The sequence below is a fragment of the Mytilus edulis genome, chromosome 3 (assembly GCF_963676685.1).
Source record: "Mytilus edulis chromosome 3, xbMytEdul2.2, whole genome shotgun sequence".
Classification (NCBI taxonomy): Eukaryota; Metazoa; Mollusca; class Bivalvia; order Mytilida; family Mytilidae; genus Mytilus; species Mytilus edulis.
In genome coordinates this window covers 61853471-61877638 of record NC_092346.1, presented here as the reverse complement: position 1 = coordinate 61877638, position 24168 = coordinate 61853471, and the positions used below count along the sequence as shown (strand labels likewise).

The 24168-nt window shown below is 32.4% G+C and overlaps 1 protein-coding gene and 1 long non-coding RNA gene across 3 annotated transcripts; one reads left to right on the top strand and one right to left on the bottom strand.

The window, feature by feature from the left end:
• Positions 1-186: 186 nt before the first annotated feature.
• On the bottom strand, positions 187-5312 carry LOC139514910 (uncharacterized). 2 transcript variants are annotated; one of them, XR_011662746.1, is made up of 4 exons: positions 5269-5312; positions 2405-2489; positions 1789-1884; positions 187-406 (listed from the first exon to the last, which is right to left on the bottom strand). It is a non-coding gene; the product is annotated as an uncharacterized lncRNA (long non-coding RNA). The 2 variants fall into 2 exon arrangements; XR_011662747.1 differs by lacking the exon at positions 5269-5312 and adding an exon at positions 3609-3685.
• Positions 5313-12516: 7204 nt separating this feature from the next.
• Positions 12517-14152, top strand: LOC139517041 (uncharacterized). The gene is made up of 3 exons (XM_071307635.1): positions 12517-12610; positions 13266-13692; positions 14046-14152. Exons 2-3 carry the CDS (start codon positions 13275-13277, stop codon positions 14057-14059), a joined length of 432 nt encoding a protein of 143 aa, XP_071163736.1. The 5' UTR covers positions 12517-12610; positions 13266-13274; the 3' UTR covers positions 14060-14152.
• The last annotated feature ends 10016 nt before the right edge of the window (positions 14153-24168 follow it).

The following is a 24168-nucleotide window of genomic DNA, read 5'->3' as shown; positions in this document are numbered from 1 at the left end:
TACAAAGGGAACTGAATTATTGAGTTATAAACGGAGAATGACAACACATAATAACAACAATAAAATATGGTAATTGAACTATGAGTTATGAATCTTATTAGCTACATAAAGACATGTACATATGTTGGTAAGCTCTTAACTGTCATGAAAAAACCGATAAATGTGTAAGCTTATAAACAAGAAGGATTTTTTTTTCTATAAAAAAGTTTTTAATATGTCTTTTTTTACATCAAAAAGTGTTATCACATTCCGGAAATACAATGGTATTCATCTCTATAAAAAAATCTACATAATAGCTAAGTTATTGAATCACACAAGCTCACTAAAAACTTTTCTGGCCAGTTCTGATTCTTGTCCATGTTTCTCAAACTCCTTTACTATGCATCAGACCAAATTTCGTTGCGATCTGTAAAAAAAAGGAGAAGTTTAATAGAAATTCTAGAAATTTTGTTGAATACACATTGATTATTTTTCGAAACTCAACCAAGTGCAAGTCATGCTGAACATAACAAACGTTAACATTTAGCCTAAAGTCTGCAGATTAGGCAACCAAATGAAGACAAAAGTCTTCTTAGTCTTAGTCCAGTTTTTGTGCAAAATACATCAACCGTAAATGATATTAACATTTTATACAGTTCTTGCACTCGATTCATCAAAAATGCAACAAGATCTAATGACACAGCCGGATTTATTGAAAGACCGTTTCATTTTATTAAGCTCGACAATGTTTTTAGTGCAGCCTATAAGGTGTAGAACAATTATTGGCCTCAAAGGCGATACATTGACCCTGTTAACTATACTGTTTTTTTCAGATAATATATGTCATGTTTATTTGGTTAATTACTTGTCTGACCGTTAAACACGTATGTTCGCCCAATGTATCACTGATACACTAATGCACGTGATCAGTTTATAGTAAACAAGTACATTTATATGTTGAAAACAGCACATTGTTTCCCAATCTTAAAGGTCATACGAACATAGGATTAACATGAAATAATGTGGAGTTACTGTTTGGTATAATGCAAACCTAAAGCTTGGTCCTTTATCCACATGTGGAGCAGGATCTGCTTACCCTTCCGGAGCACCTGAGATCACCCCTAGTTTTTTGGTGGGGTTCGTGTTGTTAATTCTTTAGTTTTCTATGTTGTTTCGTGTGTGCTGTTGTATGTTTGTCTTTTTCATTTTTAGCCATGGCGTTGTCAGTTTGTTTTAGATTTATGAGTTTGACTGTCCCTTTTGGTATCTTTCGTCCCTCTTTAACCATGTCTAAACACTCGCTAAATCGTCTATCGACAAAAAATTTTCATCTTTTTACAACAATTTACTTTAAAATTCACTTTGACCAAAGATAATCACTTTTCAGCTTTTTAATCTCGTTTTTCGCTTTTCGAAGTCCATAGGAGATTTAATGCTAACGTCTGACATCTATGAGGTATACATTTTGTTTTTGAAAAAAAAATTTAAATGTGTGTGTCCTTGAAATGAAATAAGGTGAACCCCATTGCAATGTTCTAAATAAAAGCTTATTTAAAGGTAGTGCAGTTCCATTTAGTCAGAAACGCAGCAGCGATTATTTTAGTCAAAGATATGTTCAAACAAGTTTTACAATGCACTGCATCAAAACTTAAAATTGAGAACGGAAACGATGAATATTTCAAAGTCAACACACCGCTTAATGAGCCGAAAACAGCCCAATGCCACCAATGGGTCTTCAAAACAGCGTGACATTCCCGCACCCGGAGTCAGATTCAGCTTGCCCCTAAACATTTATGGATAATAGCTTACCTCCGGCGTCCTTGTAGTAGTTGTTTGATCCACCATAATAATTATATGATCTGTAAGAAGGGTAGTAACTTCGTCGGTAATATGGTCTACGGTAAACTGAAATAAAAATAAAGATTTATATATTCCATGAGATTTATCATTTTTGAAATTTTTTAGAGCTTGACATATCGTAAAGACACATTATTTTACAGAAGTTGATCTATAAAAAGTTAAATTACAAAAAAAATTGAACTCCGGGGAAAATTCGAAACGGAAAGTCCTTAATCAAATGACAAAAAATAAAAGCACAAACGCATCAACTGCCATATCCCTTACTTGTTACAGGTAATTTCTTATTTAGAAAATGGTTGATTGAACCTGGTCCTCTCACTATGGCAGTCGCATCAAATTCCATTATATTGACAACGATGCGTGAATAAAACAAACAGACATAATACGCAAAAGTGTCAATATAGGGGTACAGCAGTCAACACCGTGTCACAATCTTAATCACAAAAAAAAACAATGTTAGGGTCTGTGGGTTGCTGTCTTATTCACTTTGTACGCATTTGTTATATTTAATCATAAAAAAACCTATATTCCATTCTTAATTTTATTAAGTTAAAGTTGTACTTACAAAAGAATCTTGCATATCCACTTGCTACAAGAGTCAACAGAATCAAAATGATGGCCAATCGCATTTTGATGATAATTTTGATTGTCTGAAATTATAAACATTAATTTGGTTTACACAACTTGGCATTGATGAACTATTATACAACAAACTATTGAGTTAATACTGATTTAAAGTAGATCGCTTTATATTCACCTAACAAAACCAAAACCGCAGGAACAATGTTTTTAGTGCTGTTGTACATCCCAAAGTCACAGTAAAAGTCCAAACTTCACAGCTTTTTCAAGCCCCAGTTTAAGCATATTTTGTTTATCAATGCTGATTAGAATGAAATTCAAAACAGTGTGGCTGTGGCCATTGATTGACATATGAAATTCATCCATTGACTGGGACAATTTAGGTGAACGTTTGTATGTAACGACCACTGCTCACTATGTACTTTTTAAAGACACTTAAACTATGGGGTCACCAAAGGTTCTCAACACCTTAATAAAGTAATTCGAAAAATTAATCAGAAATAACACGATGTTTTGATTTATATCAATTATATAAATCAAAACATAAAGGGTATTCCTTATTAATTTTTCGAATTATTTTATAATTAAAGGCGTTTAGAAACCTTCGGTGACCCCACAGTTTAAATGTCTATCGTAGGTACGTCGTGAACAGTGGTCGTTACAGACAAACGTTCACGTAAATTGTCCCAGTCAGTGGATGAATTTAATGTGTCAATCAATGGCCACAGCCACACTGTTTTGAATTTCATTCTATCATAAAACTGTGTCTTAGAAAACGGCTTGGGTAATCTCAATAATTAACACATTATAATAGACAATGACATAAAATGCATAAATATTGAAATTGTGTCATTGTAAAGTAAATTTTAAATCAAGACACAAAATAGATAAACAAAAATAATGTACTACCATTATTTCTTTTAGCTTTGATCATTGACTGTCATTTATCTTTTATTTTCGAACTACCTTTGAACTATTTATACGAAGATAAAAGATTACGCACATGCACTTGAAATTTGATTATATTCTTTCGAATAGATACGAGTATTCTAAAATTCACTTTGTCTGCAATGCTATTATAATCCTTTGTAAATGGTATTATATTAGAAGTTAAAAAAAAAAAGAGTTAATAGAATAAATATTTATGCTCAGAACTAAATGTCATAAAAATATAAAATGGAAGCCGTTACCTTCCTCTTGTCCTGTGGATATTAAACTTCAACGAAGCAAACTCTTACTTATAACCAATACTAAATTAAGAACCATGTCGCTGATCCCACACTATTTGTAGTTAGATGAATAATCTAATTCTAGTACCTTTTCGGTAGTAAATTGGGACAAATATAGAAACCCATAAATTTATCGTTAACGACGCCAGAATAAAGAACAATTATTGCACTTAACAAAACATAACCATTTAAATAGTGACAACTGACACCAAATATAACAAATATTTTGGGCAGCAGTCCGCAAAAACATTCATAACATTAATAAAATGTCAACTTTTGTTGTATAGAGACTAGATCATCATAACTTCCAAGTAGTTTATATAATGGTTTTAAACTTAAAATACATACAATTCTTTAAGAACTTAAACTATGACAGTTACAGTAGTAAATATTTAAGGCTATGGTATTTAAAACGGTAATGGGTAATAGTTCACTTGAACCCTAACAGTCAACGTGAAAGCAGGCAAAAACAGGAATAAAATAATAATGAGCAGGGTAAAAACAGAACAAAATGGGAGAACAAATAATCACAGCAAAGTGCAAGGAGACAAAAAAATCAAAGGCCAGGTACAAAAAGACAAAAGGGAGAACAAACAATCAAAGCAAGGTATAAAAAGACAAAAATAAAAGAACAAACAACCATGGACAAATACAAACAGGCATTCTAGTTATACACTGATCAAAATGAGATAAGGCGAAAGAGCATGAACACCAACGGAATGAGATCATGTCCATCAATATGTCACGCTTCTGCTGCAATAGGTGCATTACTTGTCTCATGAATAAAATTGAAGGTAGACCAAGTCCATAAAGCAAGTTCCAAAGATAGATCATAACACAACAAGTAGCAACGTCAGATTTACATTATGGTAAATATGAGATATATTATATTCCCGTGCTTGCATTTCCTATCATGATTTTCTTGATAGAGGGTTGCTGCTCACAAGGAAGCTATTAAACCAAGAGTTCCAAATGGTGAAGTTGAAATCATCCTTTCGTTAATTTTACGGACGCCATCACGAGTTGGTTGACCGTTATGGAATAACCGTTTCACAAATGATATCGGATATGTTCCTTACGTCGTAACTACAATCCCCTTCCCTTTCATGAATGTGACCTACCGAATTAGACTATTTACAGGATTTGCTATCACATAAGCAACACGACGGGTGCCACATGTGAAGCAGGATCTGCTTAAATTTCCGGAGCACCTGAGATCACCCCTATTTTTTTTATGGGGTTCGTGTTGTTTATTCTTTAGGTTTCTATGTTGTGTCATGTGTGCTGTTGTTTGTTTGTCTTTTTCATTTTTAGCCATGGCGTTGTCAGTTTGCTTTAGATTTATGAGTTTATAAATTTTATAAAGTTTCAAATCGTAACAAGTTATCTAATGTATAATGTACCCAGAATATATAAAACAAACCATACAAACAAACACACACACCATAATAGAAAAATCAAAAACAAAATTAATTAATGCAAAAATCAAATAAAAAATTCATAGTATCATTTTGTAAAATGAGATAAAGCAATGAATCGAATACATTGTATTTTTAAACAAAAGAAACGAAAAGGGTCGATTGTGCGAATCATATTTATGAACAAATGGAAACACATTTACCTGCCTCTTGTCCTGTGAGTATCAGTGGAAAGGAATAGCATTTTTATACATTTTTATATAAGATCATGCATGGAGGAAGTATGCATAATAAATAAATATAAATGTCAGATTGTTATACTACAATCAATAATTTTATCTGTACATAAAAAAATAAGAATATAAAAACCTACACCAAACAACTGTTTTTACTTTTTGACAACATGAATACGACTAAAGGCTTTATGTTAACACATAAGTGGCTAATTGTAATATAGAGCACTTGACCATTACTATTGAATCGTCATGAAAACAACAAAAAAGCATAAAAATCGTGTAAAAATCATCAGTTTTTTGTCAAGCAATAATATTAAAGACATTTCTCTAAATGGGTCAATATGTTTGTCTTGTAAGATCAAACAATAAACTTGGGCTATCATGAAATATTTTATAGTATTAGTAACTAAGTACTGAAGTACTGAACATCGGATAACCGCAAGTTCCGCTGGATGGTCATAAAAAATCATATCTCTATACGTGAAAGTACATAGATATCCATTTTTTGGGGAGAAAAGTTTTTGTGTGAATGATGAATAAACGACAGGGATAGTATCCACGGAATTATACAAAATACGTTCGGTTATCAGTCAAAAGCGCAAGGAAATTTCGTTCTAAACACTCAAAACTAAATAATATGTCACACTCTTCGAAAGCGTGTTTCTTTGTCTTTGATTGACATAGATGTGGGAAAATGTGGTGTGAGTGCCAATGAGACAAATCTATATGTTCTAAATCAAAATACTTGATGTGAAAACTGAAACTGCAAATTTCTTTAGATCCGTTTCTGTAAAAGAAAAGCTTTTGTATATGTAGACAAAGTCTCAACAATGATTAAATGAAAAGCTTCTACTCAACATCATTAGATTCAAACTACATAATTTTGAATATTCAAGCATTCTATACGGGCGTGTTTATTACTTTTAAAAACATTTTTTTATTACTTTAAAAGTGTGTGACGGTATTTTTTTCAGATTTTCTACTCTAGGTGTTCTAATCAAAATAGTTTTGTTTCAAAATTGAACACTACATCGTATTGGGAAAATTTGGAAGTAGAATATTTTTTTTTGTCATCTGCTAGACCACAATATTTTTTCATCAAATTATGCGTGTAAAAACCCCATGGCAACATAAACGTATTCCAGAGTATTAACCTACTATTCTTACTTTTTTGAGTGGGAGTGTGTCGTTTTATTCTTTTTCATGCACAAACATGCATGAACATTACTTTTTTTTATCTAATTAAATCCCTATTGGAAAGTCTCTGAGAGACTGAGTGAGCGATAGCCGATTACAAACAAGCTAAATGTAAATGAGGGGATTCAGTATTATCAACATCATTATCACAGTCGTCATCACTGTCAAATGAGTACCTCTATGTATATCCACGTCCAAATTTACTTTTTTAGTCTTCAACGTGCCTTTTTATACCTGCACCCAGAAAATCTTCATTTACAAATATACCTATATTTTGGCATTGTACATGCAATGTCATGTTTTTTTCTCTGATTGTAAACAAACTCAATTCATTGGATTATGGGTGTGTCGTGATTTATATTTTGGTAGTAGATACGTGTTTGCATTATAAGTTGTTGTAAGCTCTGAATTAGCTTTCAGTAACTACTAGTTCTTGCAGATCTGCACTACGTGTCTTTTTCGTTTTTGTTAGTTGTTGTCTTTGCTTTGTATCAATCTGATGAGTTTAGCTCTTTTTAACATATTTTATTAGTATATATATCAAGGAGGGTTGGCCGCCAGTAAACATGTTAATCCCCGCCATATTCTGTATGTGCATGTCTTAAGGAGGTTGTAAATTTAATGGTTGTCGTTTAATTCTTTATGTCATAATTGGATTTGTGTTCATTGTTTTGTACATAAATCAGGGCAAAGGTTTCTATCGTTTGAATTGTTTAACCTTTGTCATTTACGGGACTTTTTGGTCTCCTATTTGGAATTTCATGTGTTGGTAAATGTTGAAGGCCATACAGTGACCTATAGTTGTTAACTTCTATGTCGTCTTTAATAAAATAGACAATGTAAGCATGTGTCCAAATTTGTTCATAAGGCTAACGTAGAAACAAAGAAAACCCTACTCGGATACAAAATAGGAATTCTCTGGACTGACATCATCAATATCTTGGGTTTTTTTTTATTGCCAGTAAGGAGTAGGTCCGGTAAGGACCGATTTTGGCCTCAAATTTCAGGTTCATCTGACCAAATATTTTGACCACTTTTTAAACACGTAAGTGTCTATTTCATTTGAATCAATTAGTACATGTGAAAGATTTGAATTGATTAAGTCATTTAAAACCATCCAATTCAAGCTCAAATATGAAAAATCTACCAAATATGCCGAAAAATGACACTTTTCAGATGGTTTTTGTCAAAAATGAAAGTGGCCACATCCGTGTTCATCCTCAACCTTTATATATGTTATGTATTATCATAAAATACAACTTACATTTCAATATTAAGGATGAACACGAATGCGGCCACTTTCGTTTTACACGAAAACCGTCTAAAATTTAACTAAAATGCTAGAATTGTGAAGATTTCAGTAATGTAGCATGACTTTATGGTGTTGGTACCCGATATGTGTGCATTGTATTGTCAAACACAGCCCATATTTATGTAGCAGAAGCATTCTACTGTCCAATAAATAACTAAAAGTTTATATATATATTTTAACAATTTTGTAAAACTGCTATATTTTGGGGCCAAAAAAGGGTCTTACTGGACCTACTCCTTTTGTTACGTTTTGGGGTGTATTTCAACATGCAATCGACAAGTGTTCATTTTCTCATAGACTTGGTATTTTATTCATACGAGGAAGACATAATATAGGAGCATCCAGAGAAAAATTAAAAGAAGCTAGCTTTATCTTTTACTTTCACCTTCCTCTACATAATTTATGTCACCTCACTTCAGTTTGGTGCACATGTTGAACGCATGTATCCGATGAAACTTGAAATAAAGGAAACCACAATAACTGTTAATATAAAAATTGCCATTGATTATAAAAAAGAAGATGTGGTATGATTGCCAATGAGACAACTGTCCACAAGAGACCAAAATGACACAGACATTAACAACTATAGGTCACTGTACGGCCTTCAACAATGAGCAAAGCCCATACCTTTCGATATCAACTTCCGATAGAGACCAAATGACTTGAATGCTATTATCTAAAGGTCAACGCACAAATTTCAGCAAGAGCAATACCAATACAGAATTGCAAGCTAAAAAATTCCCAATATGACAAATGCAAAACAATTTAAGCGAGTAAAATTCGGGCATTGTTGGTGTAAAAAAAACATTAACGAAAAACAAATTTGATATAAAGCAACAATCAATAACCATTGAATACCAGGCTCCTGTCCTGAAATAGACACAAACATAAAATAAACGTCACTCAAAACAGATTTGACTCATTAGATCAGCAAAAAGCACACATCAAAAAGAAACTAACAAAAAGACTCAAGACACAAATAACAGATCTGAGGGTTCTTGCAGTTACTGCAATATAGTTCAAAGTTAATAACAACTTAAAAATCATTATGTATCAAAATATAAAGTAGTAACCAGCCAATGTTTGAACAGATAATATAATATTCAAATATCTTATAACAGTGCTAAATTTATAAATTGGTAACCTTTTAAGAATAAGCCTATAGATACTTAATTTCAAAATTAAATACAGCTTATAGGATACAGCCTTTGTAAGTCTTGTGCTATTCATCTGTACGTCACCATTACCCATACTACATAGTCGGCTATATAAAGCCCTGTTATGACAACTGTAAAAAAAACTAACGGCCTAGTTTATGTGTAAAAAACAAACGAAAAACAAATATGATATACACCTACAAACGACAACCACTGAATTGCAGGTTCATTACTTACTCAGGATAGAAAACGGAGGGGTTAAACTTGTATTAAGGCGCCAACCCTTCCCTCACCCGAGACAGTGGTGTGACAATACAACATAAGAACAAACTATAAAAATCATTTGAAAAAGGCTTAACTCATCAGATGAATACAAACAGAAATACATCTAACAAAAGCACACGGGGGACGTGGCAGGCTACTTAAGCATCCCAACAACAAAAAGACACTTAGAATAATACTAGTCCAAAGCCAATAATAGATGTAACTTATAATAGTAATGCACCTAATACTTAAAGTTCATTTGTGTGTATCAAAGCTTAGTGTGTAGCGTTTATTTGTGTGAACTAGTATACATTGTTATTTAGAGACCAGTTGATAGCCGCCTTATGATGTGTGATTTTCTCGCTGCGTTGAAGCAATTGGTATTGGTGGCCTTATGTCGTTGTCTGCTCTTTGGTGGGGCTGTTTTCTCTGTGTCACATTCCTTGTTTCCATCATCTATTCTATTATAACATAATACACAAAAACAATGAGCGAAGAATGATATACTGCATTGAACAAAAAAATGTGAACACACGTATGCTATCGGTATCTACATGCTATTTAATACTAAATTATTTTCTGTTGATATTGAAAATATTCCCAAATTGTGTAATTCAATATTTGCAACAGATAACAACTGTATTAGTTTGTAAGCGGATGGATTTCTCCGTAACTATGTATTTTTTAGTGTACTCTATTTTGTCTGTTTGTTTCTTTTCTATAGGCAAGGGTGTTACTAATTTTTTTCGCTTTCTGTTTTTTTACTGTCACATTGGTATAATATCTCCTTTTTGATATACTCATAACTATTAGCTTTTAGACAACGATATGTCTATGGAAAATGATATAGACAAGCATTTTAAAAATAGGCTGAGACGCCTATATGCAGATTAATAGAACTTTATTTAAATGAGAGAGACCCTTGACGTTTTAGTTCAGTTAAATACGGTCCAATGCAAGTTTCACCAAACACCGGAACTGACAATCAATAATTTCTTTCTGTTAAAAGAACTAAGAAGCATAACTCTTGTTCATTGCAGACAATATTGACCATACTGTAATATGATAGTATTGTCAGTGCGTCTAGTTTGTTTGAAAAAAAATACAGTTGTTGTCTTAACGGATAAATTTTTATTTATTTTCGGTTTAATATAAGATATATTATGTCAAGATGAATGGAGAAACATTACAACCAATAGACATCAACAAAGTTTAAACTACAATGCATTAGATTAACTACCAGAAAATGCCTATAATCTTTAATAAATCAAGAATTAACTAATTATATGCGGACGATTACCCAAGGGAATTTATTCTAATTTGATATGATATAAACAATAATAATTCTCCTTGTTTCTAGATTTTGATATTTCAGTTTCACACAGGTCACTCAGTCTATACATACTGCTGGTGGACGTTTCGTCCCCGACGGTATAACCAGGCAAGATGTCAGCATTTCGGTGTTAAAATGAATTTCAATTACTAGTATATGGCCATTTATAATAAATTTCCTGTCGAAAAACTAAGGATTTTTTTTTTATCCCAGGAATAGATTACCTTAGCCGTACTTGGCAAAACTTTTGGGAATTTTGGGTCCTTAATGATCTTCAGCTTTGTACTTGTTTGGCCTTGTAACTATTTTGTTTTGAGCGTCACTGATTTGTCTTGTGTAGACGAAACTCACGTCTGGCGTATTAAATCATAATCCTGGTATCTTTGAACATATCTTTTATATAGATTAGACCGTTGGTTTCCCCGTTTGAATGGTTTTACACATGTCATTTTTTTTTGCCCTTTATAGCTTGATGTTCGGTGAGAGCCAAGGCTCAGGCTCCGTGTTGAAGACCATACAATACCCATAATGGTTTACTTTCACAAATTGTGACTTGGATGAGAAAGTTGTCTCATTGGCACTCATAACCACATCTTCTTATATCTATATAGCATAAATTTTGTTTGTTTATACTATAATACACATCAAGTAATTCTATATAGGGAGCGTGATAAAACTTTTTTTATATCATGTTATTGACCTCTTTTATTTTCAATGGCAAACACAATTATATTCGAAATGAGTTTTTTCGGAACAATTAATTGTCATTTAAAAGTTGTCGTGCACAAATAAGAATTCAGTTTGATAATAAGGAATAAGATAAAATTTTAATCATCAATTTGAAATAGTAAACCTTTTTTGGCTTTAAAAGATTCCATTGTGTATTTAATAATGCCATGAAAACGCTTTGCATGTTTTAATTTAAGGATCTGTAGAGGAGGGGCGAAAGATACCAGAGAGACATTTAAACTCATAATTAGATCGAAAATAAACTGACAACGTCATGGATAATAAGGGAAAAAGACAAACACAAATAATAGTACACAAGACACAACATAGAAAACTAAGGACTAAGCAACACGAACCCCATCAAAAGCTAGGGGTTATCTCAGGTGCTCCGGAAGTAAACGCAGGTATAATAGTTATTTCTATAATAAAGGTTCCAGATATTTTTGGGTCATTAAAAAAGTGGGGGTTATCTCAAGTGTTCCGGAAGGGTGAGAAGGGAAAATAGTTATTTCTATATAAATAAAAGATCCAGATTCAGTTTTTATCATTCCGAACTTTTGCCTTGGATAAATCATGGTGAAGATAATTTTAAATAACAGTTTTTCGCGTAGAAATTTTCGGTTGCCGTGACTTCTTGTATTTAATACCATAAACAACATAAATAAGGATTTATTCCTAAAATGTGAAAGATTTGTAAAGAATTTGCATTATCTGATCTAAGAAAATGATGTTTTCTTCTCATAAGTACTAAAGTAACTAAATTTTTTAATGTAATTGTTATTTGTATAAGGAGATACTAATTGAAAAATTGGTGTTATCCAATTGGATTTATCTCTAAATAGAGAAATATTTCAGCACTTACAGACCAGATTAAAGTTTTAAACAAGATAGGTACATGGTTAAACAACATGATTCTAAAAGTATTATTCTTAAAAATATAATTATTATTTATGATTTGTTTTAAACCAGATATGTCACAAGGTTATTGATTATGTACATGTATGTCAATATTTTTGTTTTGATCAAGTAACGATGTGTTATCTAAAATGACTCGTTTTTTTATATACTAGTATAATATCAGAAGAATTTGCAATTGTAAGTTAAAGGCAGATGATCCATATTACTTAATGATCCAATTATCGACATACAATAATGTAATAGACAGATTAAAATCTGTGGTTCAATGATGTAAGTAATAAAATACATGTACAGAAGGATATGTTGATAGATTGCCTTTTTTAATGACCAGTAAAGTTTTGGGTATATATAGTTGCTGTACCTCCACATTGGGTATCAGTGTTGTTGACCTGAAATCAAGTAAGTACATGTATCTATTAGTAGACATAATTGTTCTTCAGATTATTTCGCTTTAGTAGATAAGCTAGTTTTCATAAGATTGAATATATCATCGTCCTGGTTAAACCAATACGGCATTTTTTTCTTTAAGATTATGACAATTCTTTTGTTTAATCTCTAGTGTATATCACTATATTTTTATCAAAGCTATTGATCATGCATTGTTATCAGTTGTCAAAGATTCCCAATGATAAATACCAAATTAAATGCGGTCATTTTCAATAGTTAACTAGACAATTCCAGTAGACTCGCTAGACGATTATTTTGATACATATAATAACGTTAGTTTGATACTATGCTGGTATGAAGCTAAATTGCTAATATTATCAACATCTCATTTTCTGGGGTTTTTTTTCGTGCAGTACTCTAGTCATTTCCTAGTAGGACTCCACAGCTAACAGCGTTGATTTCAGGTATTTTTTGTTTGTTTTGTTTTTAAAATGTTATTTTTCTCGTTTGAACTATTTCATGTGGACCTTTTATAGCTGAATATAAGGTATGGGTTTTCTTACTGTTACATGATAGTGACCTATAATTACTTTTATCCTGCATTTTTTTACATTTTTTGACAGCATTTTATAACCATCAAGTATTTTAATTCATTTATCATTTTCAGAAATCCAGTATGCTGAAACTTATCCTGTTGAGTGTGTGTGTCGCAATGGCCTGTGCATTCTATGACAAAGGTTATGGTGGATACGGACCAGGATTTGGGGGTCACGGAGGTTACACTAAAATCATTTATGATGGATATGACGGATACGGTAAAGGATATGGATATGACGGGTACGGTAAAGGATACGGAGGAGGAATAAATTATGGATACGGTAAAGGATATGGTGGTTTCGGCGGATACGGTGGATACGGAAATGGAGGATTTGGTGGTTATGGCGGATACGGAAAAGGATATGGAGGATACGGAGGTCATGGTGGATATGGAAAAGGATATGGAGGATATGGAAACGGTGGATACGATGGTGGATATGGATATGGAAACAGTATCGGATACGGAAGTGGATTTGTGTCAGGGAAAGGGAAAATAGGTAACATAAACTCTTATATTTTAAATTGAAATTGTCATATAATCATAGTTATGTCTATCAGTGATAAATACTCTTAACTTTTATATCTCTTTGTTAGAAGAAGGACATTTAGTTATAAAGCATTACCACGATGATATTGGTGACATACTATGTATGCAATTGACTTGTGAATTTTACAATTTCTTTTTGTGTACAAACACGCTAAACATGTCATATAAATATTACCTATTAAGGTTGAGTTTTATGATTCAAATATATATATATATGGTAAATTTATTTTGAGCCGTATAAGTTAAAAAATGTTGTGCTTTCGTTATTTGTGCACATTATAAATTTTATTCTTTTTATTGCAGGTGGTGGTTACTGAGGCCCGAGATTTCAGTCCAGAGTTGTTTTCTGACAGAAAAACAATACAAAGACTCTAAAATACTTATTTAACAATAAACAAATCTACAAAGTTTCTGGTCTTTTATAGTTTAAACATAGAATATACACAGATTGACACGAAATATGTATTGCAGTTGAATCAATAGTACCTCGAAACAAGAAGTTATCTTAGTTATGTGTTTCGTAATAGGTCTATATCATTGAAACGTTCGAAGCAAGATACTTGGCATTTAAAATTTTGTAGCCGAAAATTATATACTGATAGATATAAAAAGAATTAGATGTGGTATGAGTGCTAATGAGACTACTCTCTATCCAAGTCACAATTTGTAAAGTAAACCATTACAGGTCAAAGTACGAACTTCAGCACTAAGCCTTGCCTCCCACCGAACAGGAAGAGATATAGGACTCAGGGGGATCCACTTTCTATATTCAAGGTAATTGGACGTACCGCTGGAATAGGTCACTTTTTCAGGCTTAAAAATATGTGAATAGGTCGGGAAAACTATCCGAAATACTATATGACAAGGTCAATAAAGTTCACAAAACTTCGTCTGTATCTTTCTTGGTGTTACCGGCTGTGTTATATTAACCAATTTTCTCTCTTTTGGCACGTTGGTATTCCACTGTTACATTACACACCAAATGAAACGTAAACAATATGGGAAAAGGTAACATTTTTACCTACGCAATATATGTGGTAACAATAACAGAAACCTAGTGATACCCTCCATCAATTATTTATTGAAGCCCCCCCCCCCCCCCCCAAATAAGGGTCATACATTGACATAAAAAAACTTTCAATTGGGCAATAAAAATAAACATTAACAGTCATATTCCTAACACATTACTTTTATGGTACAGTGAGGTTTATCTGGATCAAATCTTTCAACGCAAAAGGTTCCCCAATTTTGTGAAGTAGTCTTCGTTTTGTTTACCCCTCAGTCACAATAATAAACATATACATTGGTACATGTGTTCGTTATTGTAATAATTGTTCAACATATACATCCTTAATTATATTTAAATGTTTAAATATATGATATGGATATTAACACTTCCTTCATAAATAATTCTTTCTGTTGTCTTTAAATGTTAAGGGTCGACTTTATATTGTTGAACCACGTATCCTTATGATTTCGTGAAAAACAGTCCCAAGCATATATCCGTGATGGTAATCTTTCCGAGTGCGTATTTACAATACGACACCAAAGCTTTATCATCTGACAATGATTTCGGATAGAGACTGGAATCCATGCCATTTCACCTGTCATTCCCGGTATCGGTGTAAACTTTCCGACTCCTAAGAAAGATCGTATAGCCCTATTTTGCAGTTTTTCTAGTCCTTCATACGTTTAAACCCCCCTATACTCCAGCACAGTTTGTCATAACACTGTAAGACAAAGGTAGCGGTATTGTGAAGTAAAGTCAACTATTTGTGCGTACGTGCAGTACTCTAGTCATTTCCTAGTAGGACTACACAGCTAACAGCGTTGATTTCAGGTATCAGATCATTTATGAATAAGGCTAATAGCGTCGGCGCTAAATTCTCAACCTGACGGACTCCTTTACCAATAGAATATTTTCACTACTCGACTATTACGTTTCATTTGGTAGATTATCAACTCCTACTGATTTGTCTGATTTCAGTCTTTTCATGGCACTTTTAGTCTCTTCAATGTTAATATCATTGTTTAGTGTAGCATCCGTAACTTCAGCTTCCATTTGCGCATTTAACTGTTCAATGTTCAATATCTTTTTGAATTCCATTTTGTATTGGTATGTCCAGCATATAGGGCAATTAGAATATTGTTTCTGCCACGCTATTATTGTTCATGGCCTACTATTTTTAAACTATCTTGTTTGCTGAAAGCTAATTCCGGATCTCTTATAATTAAGCTCTGTAACTATTAATAAAGAGTACATGGAAAGCTAGATTTGAGATTATTGGTTAGCTATAACATGTATGTTATTCATTTGTATTGTTCTCTGTTACCTGTCTTTTGTCACATTATGTATATATTATTTTTCAAATAAACATTCATTCATTCAATAAATAAGTCATCAACTTTCGTAATTTCTGCTGAAAAAAGCTTCGAGTACTCACTTCGCCAACGTTCCGGAATTTCGTTTGTGTCATATGAAATTGTTCCATCTTCCCGAAAAACTGAATCAATGTTTTGTTTTGTGGTTTTTGGTCCCAATTTGTTTACTTCCTTCCAAAATTCTTTAGCTTGTTGCGTTGTTCCGCCTGATACTGTCTTTCGCTTGCCTCAGACATTTATCAAAACTTTTTCGATTCACTATAACTATTGTAGAGAAAAAATGAGACAATAATTTTCATTTCGTTTTTGGACTTTGGCCAAAAGCTTCGATCTGATTTCTTGGAATACATTTTTTTTTCTGCCAATATTCCAATTTCCAATAATCTAAGGCCGCACGGTGACCTATAGTTTTTAATTTCTATGTCATTTTGGTCTCTTGTGGAGAGTTGTCTCATTGGCGATCATACCACATCTCCTTTTTTTCATATTTATAGCTATTTGATATAACTGTAACTGCACCATAAATACACAAATTGTGCTTAAATGGTAAAACAGATAATTTGCTTCTGATGAATTATGCTTCTTGTGTATAACATTAAATTGTTTTTGCGGATGAAAACGAGCGAAAACTTAAGGATACGAATTTTCACAAAGAATGGAAAATGACATTTTCAGATATTATGATTTTTCTTATTTTCCATGAACTATTTGATCAAAATTAATGATCTAACAAGATGTTGTTTTAAATAAGTGTATAAAGTGTTTTATAATGATACCTTTCGGGGAGACAGGAGGCAGGTGTTAACGTCAAAACTGGGAGGACCAGCTTCCTTGGAATTTTGTTTTATTTAGTTCAAAATGAAAATGTAAGGCTGAACTCCTGTGGAACCAGCTACATTAACCCTGAACATTGTACATCTTCACCTCGCTATATATAAATTTAAACATACTCATTACAATAATTGTTTTTGTCTATTTTAAAACTAGCTTTTAGTAACTTCGAGTACTGTCAAATAGTACTTTCGTGTTAATTTGACCTGTTGATACAATTTGTATTGCTTTTGTTATTAAATGTTTACTTTTTTAGGGGTTATCTCTCTATTTTTAATATATACTAGCTTTGATAAGTGTTTAGTATGACTATAAATTTTCACTTAATTCTGTTCTCGTACTATGAACATCAAACAGTGTTTGTGCACTTGTTTTTATATGTCTTTTGATTGATTAAGTCATTTCAATTAATATTTCATATATGGTGTGTCTATCTAGTATGAAATTCAAAACAGTGTAGCTGTGGCCATTGATTGACCCATCAAAATCATCCATTGACTGGGACAATTTACGTGAACGTTTGTCTGTAACAACCACTGTTCATGACGTACCTACGATAGACATTTAAACTGTGGGGTCAACAAAGGTTTCTTAACGCCTTTAATTATAAAATAATTCGAAAAATTAATCAGGAATAACCTTTGTGTTTTGATTTATATCAATGGATATAAATCAAAATATCGTGTTATTTCTGATTAATTTTTCGAATTACTTTATTTAGGTGTTGAGAACCTTTGGTGACCCCATAGTTTAAGTGTCTTTAAAAAGTACATAGTGAGCTTTGGTCGTTACATACAAACGTTCACCTAAATTGTCCCAGTCAATGAATGATTTTAATGTGTCAATCAATGGCCACAGCTACACTGTTTTGAATTTCATACTATATATACTGTCTATGTTGTGATGTTACACTTTTGTTTTAGGTAAGGGTCAAGGTTGATACCTTTTAAAACGTGTAAACGCGATGCATTTGTTTGCGCCTGTCCTAAGTCAAGAACATGTTCAGTGGTTGTCGTTTGTTGATGTGGTTCGAAAAATGTTTTTCGTTTCTCGATTTTTATCTAGATTAGACCGTCGCTAACGTTCTGATCCTACATTCTTCTTTCTTATGTTTTTGATTGAATTTTGTGCTTCGTGCCTTAGACTTCTATAGCACATGTGGTATAGAGGTTTTAGATCGTGTCAATTCACCGAGTCAAGCCATTTCCAACCAATTTTTACAATTCTTTTATATGATGTAATGCTACACAACTGGCTTAGGCTATTGAAGGGATGGGTGCTAATAAACATGTTTCAGCCAAACACATTTTTTTGTCTCTCCAAAGCCAACGACTCATTTCACCAAAATTTAATGAGAAAACAAAATATTCGTACGTGATTAACATTTCAGTATAACTTACTACCAATTCAAGTCGTAAGAACTTTTGTTAAAAGAGCCCATGAATCCTGTAATACAACTTGCTTGTCGTTGGTTATTCAATTCAATTCAATTCAATTCAATTCAAAGCTTTATTTATAGTCGGCATGTTACATAAAAAATAAACATAAGCTCTCTGAGCTTTTATAACCGACAAATGCATACATTTACATAACAAACATACACAATACAAATATTAAAACATAAAAGACATAGAACATACATTTCATGCACATTTAGGCTACACTATTTAAATACTATATTCTATACATGCATAAGAATAAGCACTAAAAGCAAACATAAAAAATAAAGCACAGCATTCACAAATTATAAAAAGCTAAGCAAACATTCACAAAAAGCAACACTATTATATTTCAAGCTGTAACATAAAATAAATAAAACTAAGCACATGCATTGTAATGGCATGAGTTGCCATTCCATGAGTTCAGTAGACTCTTGAATTGGGTAAAAGATGTTTCAGTTCTAAAGTGGTTTGGCAACTCATTCCATAGTTTGGCAGCAGAATATCTGAAAGATTTCAAGCCATACGTTGTTGTTCTTACGTCAGGTATTTCAGCTAAATTTTGGTATCTGAAAGAATATTTTGTTTTTTTAATATTTATAAGAACATGGAGGTACACTGGGTTTTCATAATTGACTGTTCTAAAGACCTCTATTGCCATGGTTCTTAGGCGTCTTACTTTAAGTGATGGCATTTTTGATTTTAAAAGTAAGTCTTCATATGTGCTATTGTGATCCTGGTAAATGAAGCGAAGTGCTCTTTCTTGTACTTTTTCAATTTTTGTAGTGTTGGCCTCGCTGCAGAAATGCCAGGACAATGAGCAGAAATTAAAGTTTGACATAATAAAGGAGTGATATATTGTTAGTTTTCCAAGTTTGTTTAAGTATTTGCCAAGTCTTTTTAAAACATTTAGTTGTCTGGATGCTTTTTTGCAGATGTTTGATATATGCGTGTTGAAATTTAGTTCAAAGTCAACGGTGATGCCTAATAGTTTGACCTCTTTTTCACACTTTATTTTGTTACCTGCTAGATCAAATGTAATGTTTTTGCCCATTGTTTTTTTTGCCAATTGCCAAAGCTTGAAATTTGTCAGGGTTTGCCTTCATTTGATTGGAAGAAAACCATTCTATCAGAGCCAAACTGTCTTTTTCAAGTGTGGAGATAACGGTGTCGATATCTCTATTTGCATAAGATAATGTGTTGTCATCAGCATAATTGTAAAGTGAACTGTTTGTGGTGAAGTGAAATATGTCATTAATGAAGATGTTAAACAGTATAGGACCTAGAATAGAACCTTGTGGTACTCTTTTATATATGTTTTGCCAATTGCTCAAACTAGAGCCAACTCGAACACATTGTTTCCTGTTAGAAAAGTAATTTTAAATGAGTTTTAATGAGGAAGTTGAAAGACCATATGCTTCAAGCTTAAGCAGTAGAAGATCGTGAGGGAGACAATCGAAAGCCTTAGATAGATCCATTAGAATTGAGCCAATAAACTTATTTTGATCAAGTGCCGTTTTCCAGTCCTCGATGATTCTGAGTAGAGAAGTTTGACATCCATATTTTGGTCGCAAAGCAGATAAGTATGGATGAAAGTGTGTATTGAAGTATTCAACTAGCTGGTTGTAAATTGCTCGTTCAAAAAAATTTGAAATTGCTGGAAGTATACTTACTGGTCTATAGTTGCCCACATCAAGTACATTGTTCTTTTTATGCAGTGGTACAACTTGTGCCTCTTTTAATTTGTCTGGAAAAGTGGCTGATTTTATAGTCTTGTTTATCAATTCAGTTATTGGTTTTGTGATAACTGGTTGTGCTAGTTTTAGAACTTTAACTGATATGCCATCTATTCCTGTTGCCTTTTTTATGTTTAATGTTTTAAGTTGTTTATCTACAAATTCATTTGAGATGGCACTAAATTCAAGTTGTTGTGTGGCGGTTTTGTTTTCGTGTATTTTTTTTAACACTTGGATGGTTATTATTAGCAGGTGTGTTGTTGCCAATATCTTTAGCCACATTTATAAAAAAAGTCATTGAAGTGTTCTGCTACTTTCTTTAATTTGGTCACTTATTATGGTTTCTTCATCACATAGAATGATATTTTTTGTGAAGTTGCTACCTTTGTTTGTAATAAAAGGTTTAATAGTAGGCCAGAAATCAGATGTTTTTGGTCCGCCTATGCAGCGTTCGAAAAAGTATGTTTTAATGGATTTTTTTCTTTATTTTATTGACTTGATTTCTCTATTGTCTATAGAGTTCCCAGTTATTACCCGATTTTTGTTTGTTATACCTATTGTACAGTTGTCTTTTTTTGTACACTGCTTTTCGTAGCTCCTGGTTCATAAATGGTGCTGGTTGTTTACATTGTTTTCTTTTTTTTCAAGGGAGCATGTTGGTCTAAAACATTTACCACAGCCTTTTCAAAATCTGAATATGCCTGATTTATATCATCTTGATCTATTATTCTAGAAAATTCAATTTTTTCTAAGTCTGAAATAAAATTATCTTGATCTAATTTTTTTAAAGCTTCTATAAGTTTTATACTCTGTGGTCTTATTTGAAATTTGACCCTTTATCTGTACACTGATCATATTGTGTACATCACTAATACCAGTATTAAAATTTCTTATATTCATACATAAACTAGATTTATTTGTCAGTACAACATCTATCAGACTTGGATTATTCCCCTTAGTATGACATGTAGGTTCATGAACCAGATTTGTTAAATCACAAACATCCCAAGCATCTTTTAAAGTATTACTTTTCTCATTTACTAGCATATCATAATTGAGATCACCTAACATTAAAATATAATCATATTTTGTTGAAGCTTTGTCAAAGGTATCTATAAAGTCTTTGATAAATTCTGAATTTGACATAGATGGTGGTCTATATAACCCTGTTATTAGCCATTTTCTATTATTGACAAATAGGTCTACACAAATTGATTCTACTGAGTTAAATTCTAAATTACACTTCCTGTCACATACCAGATCTGATCGAGCATATGCGACAAGTCCTCCCCCGTTCTGGTTTCTATCCGCTCTCCAAAGATGATAGTCATTTACACGAAACTGAGCATCTGGAAAAGAACTGTCTATTTTAGTTTCAGCAATAAATAACATTTCAACTAGACTAGATGATAGCAAGTCTTCAATTAAGCAAAATTTATGTCTTAGGCTATTTATATTTAAGTATGCACAGGTGAATTGCATTAGATGTCTCTTTTTAAGTTCTCTGAGTTTGTCAAATACATCACTTTCACTTGGTGATTCATCACTGGCTGATGTATCATTTTGGTAAATAAGTGATGATGAAAGTGAGGAGAAAGAATTTTCCTCATTACTATTGATCTAATAGGAATTGTTGAAAAAGGAGTCGCTGAAGTGAAACGAGTTGCACTCTGGACATACCCACGGATCGTCAGTATTGCCCCACATCTTATAATCTGTTGGGGTGATGTTCGCACATTTGATATGCCACCAGAAGTAGCATGATTCACAGTATATTGCACGATGGTTTTTAGCAACTGGTTATTGTCTGCTCTATTTGGTTTTCGTTTATTGTTTGTAACTAATCAGGTTGGTTTTTTTTGTGTTATATGGGCTTGTTCATTGTCGTTGAAGACCATGCAACATGAAACATATGAAATAATTCAAATAAGATTATCACTATAAAACGGCCTTATTTAACATGTTAGTGAATGTTCAACCCTTCTCTTACCTGGGACATAGCAGCACAGCATAAGAACAAGCTATAAAAATCTGTTGAAAAAGGCTTAGCCAAGGTTTTTGATGAAGACCGTGTTTTGACCTATAATTCTATATTTAACTTTTTACACTGTGCCTTGAATGGAGAGTTTTCTCGTTGTCACTCATACCACAACTTCTTACTTATATTACCTGATCAAATCGATAGAAAGCAGAAAAACATCTACAAAACACATAAAGGACGTGGTAGGGTGTTTATATATCCGTTACAACAACAAAAAGTCAGATTTGATGGTACTTGAGAAGTTTCTGGCAGCTAGTACAAAGCCAATACAACTAATAAAACATCAGCAGTCAAAGAAAAAAACACATGAAGTTGCGCAACACCAAAAACATAGATATTGACAGACTGCATGCATGCATATATGCCAAAATAAGTCTTATATGCACTTATATCTTTTATAGATATTTAATATTAAATTCAGCGATTGTTGATCGCAAGATAATCTGGGTTTTTTTTATTATTATTTTCCATGCAATTAACTAATTTAACTATTCCATAACAGTTGTTAAATGCTTTGGTTTGTATAATATGTTCTTTACAAATCAACTTTTACTATTAACCGTCCAGTCACAAAGTACTTCCAGTGCTCGTTTGTTTGCCATGTTTCATCACGTTTTTCTCTCACACTTGCAGTGTGAGGTTGTTGAAGTTACATTCCTCAAATTTGAAACACACAGAGCACCAACAATGTGTAGATACTAGGGAAAACAATATTTCAAAACCTAAAAATATGTTGTTGGAACGAGCTTGCGTGGCATTTAACTGCCACCAGGACAAAGATATACAATTTTAAATGTCAGTAAATTTGAGAAATCACATGTCTTCTATCTTAATTATATTTTAAGAAAAAATATCTATCAATTATTAATATAGTTAACCAAAAGTATAGCAGATAATAGGGTTTAGTTTATAATTGGGTGTTTCGAACACAGTCCTAGAACGTATTGACGCAACGTTAGATATTGCTACTACCACGAAAAATAGCGTTAAGTAAATATTTGACGGGAATTTTTTTTATAGAAATGCTGAAATAAATATTTCAAATTATACATGAAAATAAAGATTGATTCTTAAATTTTCACATTATGACAAAGAAAGAATAAAAATATAATATTCATAGGCTTAAGGAAGACACAGATTATCCGAAAAACGGTTGTCCCATGTAACAAACTTGAAACATAAAACTCGAACAATTCGAGAAATGTTCACGCAACTCTTCGAAATTTTGCATGAACATTCTATGACGTGATATATTTCAGTATTGGTTAACATGGCTGTCTTCATTTAAAATTTGCATAGAAACGTCGCACGATACTGGTGTCACCTAACGTTACACACTCAAAGACGTAAGCCAAAATAAAAACGTTGGAATGCATGTTGTTCGGATGGTTTTTTACAATAAGTTTTAAAGGATTGATTTTTTTCCCTAAGAAAGGATTAATTGTTTTTTCTTAGATAAAAGATGTTAAGCTTTAGTTTTATTAACAAATTAAAAATAAAAAAGTAACTTGAATTGAAACCATTTGTTTTATATACATTTTAATTATAAAGGCAATCGATTACTTTTTTAACTATGCACTGCAAATGCACTCATCTTTGCACTCCAGAATGTCAAGGCGAAAGGACTACGGCATATGTAGCATGTCAGTTCTGCACAAATATATGCAAGGGAATTAGCGGGAACAATTAACATTGCTGTTTTTTTTTCTTTTTATTTGTATTATAGCGGATCCGACTATTATAGTCCGGAAAACACTTCAGTTCCGCGAGAAAATCTCTCCCAACCCCTTCTCTATGAATCGGTAGAGCTTCAACATAAAACATTAATTTTAAAGTTTTCTTATTAAGCTATTAAATAACGTCAAAATCGTATGTGGGGACATTGTATCGGACATTTTAGTTTTATCTGATATCTCGTATATTAAATTTAATTTATGGGAATTTAATATACCAAAATAGAGATAATTTTTTGTACTTTTATCCATTATAAGATTTTT